This window comes from Zootermopsis nevadensis, unplaced genomic scaffold (genome assembly GCF_977971745.1).
Source record: "Zootermopsis nevadensis isolate Lab colony 2312 unplaced genomic scaffold, Znev_1.0 Znev_ptg000020l, whole genome shotgun sequence".
In the NCBI taxonomy this organism is placed as follows: Eukaryota; Metazoa; Arthropoda; class Insecta; order Blattodea; family Termopsidae; genus Zootermopsis; species Zootermopsis nevadensis.
The window spans coordinates 8,986,802-8,998,937 of record NW_028259152.1 but is presented as its reverse complement, the minus strand read 5'-3'; the positions used below and the strand labels follow the sequence as shown (position 1 = coordinate 8,998,937).

The 12,136-nt window shown below is 35.1% G+C and overlaps 1 protein-coding gene across 7 annotated transcripts in view; it reads right to left on the bottom strand.

Moving 5' to 3' along the window:
• The window catches only part of Asap (ArfGAP domain of ASAP), a 180,350-nt gene that overhangs the window by 7,439 nt on the left and 160,775 nt on the right, over nucleotides 1–12,136 (bottom strand). For 3 of the 7 annotated variants that reach the window (XM_022075557.2, XM_022075551.2, XM_022075558.2), the window contains 3 exons: nucleotides 11,688–11,947; nucleotides 9,061–9,120; nucleotides 4,783–7,084 (listed from right to left, as the gene is read on the bottom strand). In XM_022075557.2, the coding sequence (XP_021931249.1) occupies nucleotides 6,782–7,084; nucleotides 9,061–9,120; nucleotides 11,688–11,947 (623 nt within the window). In that variant the 3' untranslated portion in view covers nucleotides 4,783–6,781. Of the gene's footprint in view, nucleotides 1–4,782; nucleotides 7,085–9,060; nucleotides 9,121–11,687; nucleotides 11,948–12,136 lie in introns of those variants that run through there. The other 4 variants (XM_022075556.2, XM_022075552.2, XM_022075554.2 and 1 more) reach the window with 4 other exon arrangements.

Below are 12,136 nucleotides of genomic sequence, written 5' to 3'. Positions count from 1 at the left end.
GATGTGTGTGTCATCATACCAAAAATGCTGGGAACAATATTCTACATTACATGTGAAAAAGTAAAAACTTATGAAGTCCATATTTTGCCATCTTGCGTACGAGCAACAAGTGATTCAAAAATGATAAATAATAATAATATATTGTGGGGAACTTTAAATACTGTAAACAAAGTATGAATCTTACAAATACAAATGCTAGTCTCATATATGGAGAGTACTGTTCAGAAATAGAGAGTGTAAACAAATATATTCACATTCATACTCATATATACACAGAACACTTGTGTGGCTCTGACCAACATAATGAAAGCATCTTTAAGGTACTTAATTTCACAGATGAACAGCATTCCTTATCTTGGCTTCAGTTTTCAGAGGTACAAGCTACAAATCTTCAACAAGCATTAATGGAAAGCAACCTATACAGTACAGTTCTTACTTGACTAGTCATATTTTGTTATTAATGGAATTTCATTTCCATGGCTTACATCAACCTAACAGACTAGTCAGTTACAAAACACATATTTTGACATGTTTTCACCTTAGAAGAATGCTTCACTGCAACATTACAAACTGAGTCCATTATTTTCAAGCAATATATTACTTTAACTTATTCATACATACTAGACATGATTCTTCTATGTACCATTCCAGTTTCAGTTATCAGTAGCAAAGTATGGTAACAATTAAGAAGATGGCTGTCTTTGTGCTCAATGCTGTGAGAACTTCGAATTCCACTATGGTAACAATTAATATGTAGTTTCAAATACTACATGAGAAGCCTCTTCGGTTCACAGTAAAAAGAGATGCCTAGTTGATTATAATGTTCCAGACATTACCATAACTTGCAATTTCAAAGTAATTATTCAACACTGTCAATGTGACCCTACATCACGAGCCAGGCCAGTAGACCTTGAGACATCTGGTGTTACCAACTATAGTTACAAATTATCATGAAAGGTCTTAGTGAAGTACTGTATCTATACTGGCTGTTTTAACCATAAAAGAAGACAGGTGAATAGATAGTGCGTCATAAAGAGACAGAGCAAGAAGACCACAATGTTGTAAGATTACTTTTGCACAAACTTGGCAAGCATATCATTCATCATCAATGGATGTTTTATTAATGCTGTCGTACTATTAGTTTCGGGGCGTGATGCTGACCACTCACCCCCATCTGGTGCTGAGGTCAAGAAAGAGGAGCTATACCTCCGCTTGTACTGAAGCATGTCAGTGAAGCAATAATGTCCCTATGCCAAAGTACCACACAAGTAGACGGGGATGTGGAGATAAATATTACACTTAACAGACATGATCAGCCATATTTTTCAGGAATTTTACCCCTATACAACCACTGGAAGCTGTGCAGTTGCTAGAAAAGACCTGCACATAGTTGCAAAATAAGTCTGCTCTCCTTTCAGAACTGAAACATCATTTGTTCAGCCCACAGGCAGCTACTTTACCACTGAGCTGTCCTGCTGGATCACCAGCAAAAAAACAGCATCATCAAAATGAGTTGTACCCAACTCCCTAAGGAGACGTAATGTTTAAAAACTACCATACTGCATGGAAACACTGAAATTTTAAGCTATGGTAATGACAGTTTCAACAAGAAATCACCTGTACTAACAAAACAACTATTAAACCAGCAAAATGTCTCAACTCTCTGTTGTTACTGTACTTAAACTGAACCATGAAGTTACAATTCTGTTCACAATCTTAAAAATGTTAAAAATACCTCAAATACGAGAATAAAAAATGGCATCCCTGTGCATAAAAAGATGTCATGAACCTAAAAGATGCAAAGGAAAACCTCCAGTCATTCTAACCTCTGCAACAGATGACAAATTCCAGCTGCTTTATTCCTGGGCAGAGAGCTCCCACCAGTACCCATTTATTAGGAGGCTGAGTGGACTCCAGAGTTGATCTGGACACAGTAGTGGCAAAGAGAAAAATGTTTGCCCCAGATGAAAATTGAACTCCAACCAGAGCCAGTCACTTTACTATGCTGTCTCTGCTATTTACACAACCTTATTAAAATTACCAATCACATCTCCAGAAATACATCTCAAAAACACCAGATTCTTAACAAATCCACTTCAGTAGGCTGCAGTATGCTTCACACAAATATTTTTATCTGTACCACTTACACTGATACCACCTCGATGAGTACTTCTGGAACCCTATCAGTAACTAATAAGGTAATTTTTTCTTCTCTCAATAAATATATGGTAACACTGCAAATTCCTATTTAGTTTTCTATTTGATAACAGCAATTAGAGAAACACCACAGCTACAAATGTAAAATTTGGTACAAATATAGCTACAATTTTTTAAGAAAAATATTCTGGAAGTTAATAATTATAGACATGATGAGAGTCTGATAGTTCTCAAGCAATGGGAGCCTACATTACTGAAAATTATATTTGGGGATGGAAGGGGAGAGGTAATACTGATTCTCTTATATAGTGACTAAGAAGAGTGATATATATGTATATAGATGAAACCATTTTAAAGAAAGTAGGCAATGCATGTTCCTTAAATACCAGTTTCAAAACCGTTTTGGACATAAGAAAAACTTGCAGAGTCTAACCTTGTTTAGAATCTTCACTGTAGGCCCATACAGTAAGGTTACCAGAACTAAAATTTTTTAATAATACAATTTAGTAAGCCATTCTGTGCATAATTTCCACTAGTGTAAATTCCAACAATTCCAACTACATTAAAATGACCTCTGTAACCTCAAAGTTTGCAGTATCACCAAGTAAATTGTTAACATAAATTAAATGCAACTAGTCTAGCACCCACCTCAGAAGTTTCCATGGCTGCTAGGAATCAATTACATATGGCAGGGCATTAAAAATTAAAAAAGAAGGCACAATATTCATTACTTTTGTCAACTGGATAAAAAAAGGACAGAGAGATGGACACATGGGCATGATGATGCTGTATGCCAACCTGTCATTGTAAAATAAGGAAAGCAGCACTGGTACTGTTCTCTGTCCAGAGCACAGCCTGAAACATTAACATACAGAGGAGAGGATTTACATCTCTATCCTTCAGGGCTGCTAGTCAGATTTAACCATAGAGTTTAATGGTTTGATCAGTGTTCTGCAAGATTTTTCCACAAGTGTGGCACACCCTAATTTGTCAGACATGCCACAAAATTTCACCTCACAAGAAGGGGGTTACAAAACTATACATGGCCATAAACATGTATCAACATATAAATCCTTGCCCCTTTAAGAATGCAGACATATGAAAACATAACGTATTGAACAAAATTATTGATGATGAACCAGTGTGCATGTATGCGTGCACATGAATGCCTTTTTCTAACTATAACATGCCAATTCACAGCACACCTAAAACCCTGTAGCAGCACACTGGTTTAGAGCAGGGGTTCTCACCCTTTTTCACTGGCTTACCAAATGCATTCAGGGAAAACTTACTTATGTTAATATTATCTTTTGATTTTCTTACTTAGTTCGCGTACCACTCAACATTGGCTAGTGTACCACCAGTGGTATGCATACCATAGGTTGAGAAATGCTGGTTTAGAGGGATGCTACTGTGACACGAGGCCAGCTTGAAAACTCGCATTAACACATGGCCAATACTGGTTAAGGAATAAAAGTTCAAGATATCAGTGACAGGGGTACTATTATAACTTCACTAATATCAAGCTACCATTACAGCATGATGTGTCCAGAATTGTAATTTCAGTATTAGTCCTCAAAGAATATCACATCAAAGAACTGCACAAAAAGACACTGTTCTACATTTATTCTCAGACCAGTGGTTCCCAAACTTCAGTGCTTCAGGAATCACTTAACAAATCTGAATATTCAAATACCCATTAAAAATTAAATTTCTTTCATTTCCCACATCCACTTGACCAAGTCTGCCAACCTTTAACAAGTGTTTCAGAATTTCCCTTATGAAACAGAAAGAAGTTAATGTATCTAACAATGCAACTGAAGCACATTACAGAAAAAAAAAACACTAAAGCAAATACAGCAGCAGATCCATGATTCATTTTGCAAGTTTACCTTAAAATGATGATGAAATGAATCAGATTGGCACTCACACTTCTATTGGCAAACCCCTTTACATACATTGTATATACACAGGGGGTTCACAAATCACAGTTTGGGAACCAACAGTCCTAGACCAATTTTTGCCACTTTCAACTTCTGCACAAAAATGCCACAAATTTTAAATAACTCACTTGAAACAACCTAAATTCAGAAAGGCAGCCAATAATTCAAAGGAGATTTTTGGAATGCCATTCCATATTTTTTCTTCCTTTGGTGGAGGGAATCCTTTTTTTGTCTTTGGTCACACGAGCTCTAACTCCATTTTCATATAACTTTATATTTTAAAGAAAAAGGAAAAGTTTTACTTGTGCTTAACTAATGACTAAACCATGAAGACATACCTGTGGTATTGCATTTCATGTATGAGCAAATGAGGAGGAGAGAGAATGTCATTTTGAAAAAACAGAGTTCACTTTGTAATCTTCTTTACCTCGTACTTCATATTAAAACAAAGCACCTGTATAATAAATTTAAGATTTTTATAAAAAAAATTGCACTATTTAAACTCAAATTATATAGTGGGACCCCATATCTGGCAACCTAAAATCCATATTGCCCCCCCCCCCCCCCCCCCATTAATCTTTTGTGGCTGCATTTTCCTATGCTTGTAAGTTTAGAAACGATTAGACATTAATAATAACGAAATGTTAAATGAAGAGAATAAATTTCAATTAATAAATGCATCTGAAAATAGAAGAATTTTTATTTTATATAATTTAGTAGATAAAGCATATCTCAACATAAAGCCTGAGTTGTTGTTGTTATTATTATTTGTAGTTTATTTGACAATGCTTTCGGTAGCTCAGGCTATATAGCATCAGCCAAAAAGCCTTAGTTTCCACACTTTGTGAATAAGGGGTCTGTTACTGTAGAGTATTACAAATGTGCAAGGCAAATAGCAGAACTTGAGAGTTATAATTCATATTTGACCTTTAGTGGATTATGAATGAACATATGTCCACTTATCTTTTAAAATTTGGGAACTATAAATCTAAAGTATTTTAACATTAAAATTATGCTTGCAATAAGGTTGTCTGTAATCTATTTGGATTCCTTAAAATCTACTTACAATAAAAGGTAGTTTTTATTACACAAAACAATGTCTTAAGAGTACAAAGAAAGATGAAGAAAGGTATTTGCAAGAGAAGTTAACAAAAATCAAGCTACATATCTTCTGAACTGTGCAAAAACATTTTCTGAATATTTTATTTGCAATCTGATACAGGAAAAGGAAATCTCTGTCTGTAGTCTACTTGAGGTAGTAAAATACCAGTCCTTATGCTGGACTCTCAATAATTATAAATAATGTCATATACAAAGTATGGAAATAAGTGAAAATCAGGAAACTTAAAAGAACAATGGCCCAGAGTCACACAAACAAAGAGAATTTTTAGAAGGGGCAACTTAACAGTACAATTTGTTTCTTTCACCTCATCACTATGTGACAAAAATACGCAGACTCTTCCACGACCTTTCTTCATTTGTACAATTTCGGGCCCTCCTTCTGAGAAGAGCTTTGTATCTTATCTTTGTATATGTTTTGTATATTACATTATACTAGTGTTTGCTAATACATTACCGCAGATCATCAGAAGTTTAGACTATTAACTATGTAGTTCATCCAGAACTGAAATTCTATAAAATTATATAACAAGGAACTGATTTATTACCAACACGAGGACTCCATAATAAACAAACGATAAAAAGCCACAGTCGGCCACTTTCAGGATCAGCATTCTATTCTTTACCCACCATCACATTATAATGCCCTGACACATACAAGATTTGTATAGTTTTTGTATAATCATTAGTAACAAATGATCCTCTGTTTTACCAGCTACGTTCCTTTGTAGATACTCTTTTGAAGTTATAACTTTTCATATATTTATAGCATGAAATTAAACTGAAACCAAAGTACAGTTATGCATAAGTAACAAGTTCTGCAAATGAAGAAAATCAATGAGAACCTAATTTAAGATACTGATTCCAGGATGGGTATAAATCATTGAAATAGGAGTAAACCTGCAGTTAGCAGTGAAAATGTTTTGTTAGTATGAAAAGAACGCTTTAGAAACCCACATACTGAAGTGATGAAAAGTACAAGTCATGTTTTAGTAATAGTGATATGGTAAGTGTAAAAACATGTAAATATAAACAGTAATAAATCTTTGTCAGATATTCCTCAGGTATGTGGATTAGATTAAGAGTTATAGTTTATTCTTAAGATGCCACTTTTCCTAAAATATGCCCAAGAGCAAAAGATGGAACAAGCAACCAAGGAGCCATTCTGGATATTTTAATGTCCATAACAGATAAAATATTAAGCTCTTCTGACAATGAGGTTACAAACCCTTGACTCTGTAGTCTCTTTATATATATGAATCTATATTCATTTTCATCACTCTTGCATTTCAATTACTATATACATCATCAATCTCAAACACAAGTTTTCCTGGCCTTAAAACATGAGACATAGTTTCTCAAACTAGCTTCAATTACTGTCTGCCTTTCTTACTATACAGCGATACTGTACTGGAACTTAATTGGTTTTAGCTACAGCCAACCTAGCAGCTCTGTACGAGAAGACTTTGGCCAACAAGTGTGCAAGTGAGGCTACCGGAGATCCATCCTCCCTTTGGAGTATTTCATCCCATTGCTACATAATAAAGCAGCATGTGAGGAAGTCAGTCTGCCAACATATGCACGAAGCTAATTGGAAACATCCCTCTTCTGGATGGGTCACTTTCAACTGCCCCCTCCATCCAGTTCTCATCGTCTGTCTGTTCATTAGTGACGATGATTACCTCTCCCTCTCTGAAGGATAACTCATCTTCATTATCCGCCTCACAGTCGTAGAGCGCTCGGCAGCGACGGAGACCAACCATGCCAGTGCTGCCACCTGCAGGGGAGTTGACGGTACCTGTCACTGGAACTGTTGTTGCCATCACAGCTGGCTGTGGTTGCTGCATAGGACAGAAGAAATATGGCTGCTCGGGCGTCAGTAGGTGGAAAAGTACAGAGAACACACAAGACAACAAATAAAATATGACAACACTAAGTGGAAAAATCTGTAACAAATGTCTGAACTTGAGTCAACATAATTCCTCAAACTGTTCAACTCTTTGCTTCTATAATTTTACATCCCAAAAACTTCTGCAAGGTTCACTGAGACAATACCAAGGAACATATTTATTATGAATTTTTAAACAGGGGTATATTCTTATGAATGGTTAATGGACATACTGTCACCAGTTCCCCTTCCAATTACATAGAATAAATGAGAAAAACCAGGAAATTATCTGTCAGTGTAGCCAACATTAGAATTCTATATGTATAGACTACAAATATAAGTAGGCATGAAACATGTAAACCATAAAAATTGAAACACTTTTATAAAACATTCCAATTAGGAACTAAAACCTGTACAGTGGTAATTTTCCAAACATTAAAGTTAGTCAGGACAAATTTTAATATATTTCTGTCTTTGGTGAATTCCATTATGGTATCTACTGACATGGAAAGACAGCTTCCTTCCCAGTCCCATCTAATTAATCATTCATAATGATTTATCATATCCATACACCTTTCAAGCATGTGGACTATACAAGATGAAAGCAATCATGTGTATATTAAATTTAACATTTTAATTTATTGCATTATAAATTTAGTTTCAAACAAAAATTAATAATTATATTCTATTCCCTTTCATATCACAAGACATTAGTGACTGGCAAAGTTACACTGGAGAAAAAAGATATTTTAGAGGGGCTTACTGCCTCTAACATCAGGGTGATCACTCACAGCCCTGATGATGATGGCAACAAGTACAACTGAAATGTCAGCAAACTTCTACCAGACTACACAGTGCAACATATCAGAAGATAATCATATTCTTATAAAAGTTATATTGAGATTTGCAAGTCAGTCCAAAACAATAAAATATCACCCCAGAATGGAAACAGGATCATCTACAAACTACCAGAAACCCTCAGACTTTTATACATCTTTCATTCCTTGTAACATAGCCATGGCAGTTGATCTAGCAAAAAAAATAATCAACCAATGTAAGGGAAGAGAGAAATATAATGTAAAAGTATGAAACAATCCATACCTAAAGACACAAATTCATGTAAAATAATATCAATCAGTAAGACAAAGCTGACAGGGCATTCACTTCAAATCCCAAATGTGTAACATACGTGCATGCACACACATAAATTATCAGTAATGCAAGACAGATAAATTTACTACATTTAATAGTTGTACCTAAGATTCTTTCATTCATCTCAAGAGATCACAAATGATCTGACTTCAGTTTTCTGAGTGAGTCAAAATGTATTTGATGTTTTGTTAAATTCACACACACGTTACAGGATTAGAACTAACATCTAAATTAGAGAGAGGGAAACTAAAACCCATGTTAGAAGTGGCCAGTTAAAATTTCAATCTGGGCTGCATTGTTATTGCAGTATGATTAATGTGAATAAACTTAGCCTGACTCTTTAGGCAGACTGAAATGTAAGAGTGTAATTTATTGGAAACCAAAATAAGACTGAATCCTTTCAGTGCCAATCTTCAGAGACCCCATGTAATAAGGTAACATTTAAGTATAAATGGTTATTTCAACTGATATTTAATCCTCACGTGTGATTATTTATAACACCCACCACTACTGGTGGTCATGTCTGTATTGCCAGGGGAGGAATTACATTAATTTTTTTAAAAAAAGTCAGACACACAAGGCTAATGAACTGTGCTGACATCTAATAGTAGCATGATGCAGTATTCTTAAAAGGGAATGCAATAGCCTAATGTAACTCATTTTCCCTCCATTTTGTGCTGACTCTTTTCACAGTTGCCAGGAAAATTATTATGGTAATACAGTAAATTAATAAGCATGCAGTAAGAACAAACAGGCTGAAAGACACACACACATGACATACATACAGAGGAACATCATTACCAAGGAGATGATGAGGTCACTCTCTTCGGCATAACTTTCTAGCTGTGATCTTTCTTTCTTCTGTAAATATGAGTAAGCAGGTTAGTTTGAGAAGTGCAACTAGTTAGTGACATAAGCAACAAATAAGCTTACTAATTACTCAATAGAAATGTGCATTACAGTGTAACTAGTGTCCGTGATACAGAGTGTAAGTAACCACTTCAACGATAAATGGAATGAAACCAAATTTAAGCACAGTATGGTACACCTGTCTCAAACCAGAATGACAGAATTGGAAATAAACTTAATTAATATCAAAGCATGGATATAAAACACTCTTATTTTCAACAGATAGTAGGACCGCATCACAAACTACCCATGTGTCCATCACAATACTAATTTTAGTGATTACCAATTACAGCACTGAAATAATAAAATTCCTTATTTACTATGACAGTCTTACGGATATACATTCAGACTGATATAATTTATATGGCAGCACTCAGTGATTACACATGAAAAGACTACAAACCAGTGCAACAGCACTGACATATGCAGTTTTTTAATAAATGCTAAATTATACCATGTAGTCGATATAAATCACTTTTGTTATATAAAAATTATTATAGTCTGATAGCAACATGACCAGAGATGGAGAGAGAGAACTGGATGAAAGGATTTTATACACAAGATACGTGAAGAACAGTGAAGTATCAGTAAGGGTGGAGGGCATCTACTATAGGAAAAAAGCTTAAAATCTGCATTACAGGTTGTACACTAATGCTGGGCTCAAACTCCAGCTCAGAAGAGGAAGGAAAACTCTAAACAAGAGATAACAATACTGTTAAAATGAAGTTACAAGTTAATATTCTTTTATGGTTATGAAGAATTACATGTTCAAATAAATTTGTATTATAAGTTTTGGTAACATGCAGTGGGTGATATGAAGCAATAATGGTAAAACAGTTAAAAAATGGTTCACTTCAATATAAGTGTAAGAGTGGTAAACAGAAGAACACGAAAGAAACTGAATTAAATAAATCAGGAAAAACATAGAACAAATTAACTTATATGAATTAAGAAAATAAATTCATGTATTCACCTACCCATGTTTTAGTTATTTGAAAATACCAGAAGAATTCCTAGTGTTACTATGTGTATCACAAGCCTCTGCAATCAAAACATATTACTGAACATCATCATTCCCAAATCCACCATCTTGACACAGACTCAAACCAAAGACGGTTTTCGGGTTTGTGACCTTAGTTCCTGTAACATCCTTGTCAAAACAACCAATTTTGCTTCTTATGCTATTCTTTTATCATGCTTTCTTTCCAAGCTACAAAAGCCATCTCCACAGGACTCAAGAACAGGGTAGGTTTTCAGGGTTTTGGCCTTCATTTCTGTAATCTCCTCTTGGAAACAGCTTTGGTCTTGGGAACATTCTTCTGTCTTTCTGAGCTACAGGAACTCTCCTCACATAGACTCTTAACTCCGAATATTTTCTCCAGAGTTCTGACCTTTTTAAAATATCTTTCTAGTCTAAAGGAATGGGCATGCCAAGTTTGGTGCAAATCAGTTATCCATTCTCAAGCTATAAGCAAACATACATATACAGACACACATGACTTCTGTCTGTAAATGTGTAATTACAAAGCAGCATGATGAAAGCACTAAAAGATTCAAAACCCACAAATTATCATGCATCAATAACACAAACTGTATCTTTTCTGATTACTATATTTTGTCCTATGACACTACTGGGTCCAATTTATTTTCATTCTCTAAAGGAGTCTGATAGAATTTATTCATTATTCTGCAATTATGTTGGACAATATTTATACTTCAATTTACATTTAATATACACAACATTTCAGAAACTGACTTTACTCTCATCTTTAGGTTATTAGGTTTCATAATACTAATAGGTAATGATTTTTATTTACAGTAAACGTGTCAGTTGCTTGGATGAAACCTTCTGAATAATAAAACTTGTGTGCTATCTACTAGACTCTTTTTTCACCACCAACCAGTAATCCACAAACTTTTGTTAGCAATATATTTTACTTAAAAAGAAATAAAGCTCTTATATATACAAAGTAACCAACTAGACAGTAGGTTGGGTAGGCCCCAGAGCTGGTCTGGACACAGAACTTAGAGGAAAAATCCTCTGCCCTTGGCGGCGATCAAACCCCGGACATCCAGTCCATAGTCAGTCACTACTGACTGAGCTGCCCCGGCTCCCAATATATTTTACTACAGCTTATTTTACAACTAGAAACTTTGTTTTGTGTTTCCTTTTAATGACTAAATAGTTTGTGGTAAACACTACAACTTTCTTTTCTACAAATCTCATTACACAAGTTAATTATGATTACTTTTCTGTCTGTTACATACCAACCTGACAATACTCTTATATTAGTAATCTTTTAGTAATTATTTAAGAAACAAGAATGCACCACAGGATGGACAAGGAGAAGAAAGATAAGTCAAACAATCCAGCCAAGTCTCTGGTCTCAGAAACCAAAGGTTCAAACCATTAACATTAAAGCCTGCCATTTCATGTCTTTGCTAAACCTTCCAAGTGTAACCAGTAACTGAATCTAGTAAATGGCATAATTACATCCATTAACACACTAGATCCTTACCTTTCTTGGAGGTGGAACAGGATTATGTAGACTACTTGTAGACTCCACATCAGATGACATGGAAGATATACTCTCCGTTGAGCGACCGTTTGAGAGACGAACACCTTGCATTGGGCTGGGGGTTGGAGGAGGAGGACCACGTGGTCGCTGTATGCTTCCAGATCCTGATATACTACCACTACATGATTTATCAAATGCTGTTGAAGTTGTCTTAAGGGATGGTGGCTCTCCGGCAGGTATGACTAGCTTCGCGCCAGGAGCTGCAATATAAAATACAAGACTGTTAAAACTGTTCTTACTTCATGTCAGTTACCCATTCATAAACAGGATTCATTCCTATACCACTGCTTTACAGAACATATATAATTTCCTGATTGTATATAATAGGGAGAAAAATAATAATTTATGCACATAATGAGACTCCGCAAAACATGGTAATGTTTAACACA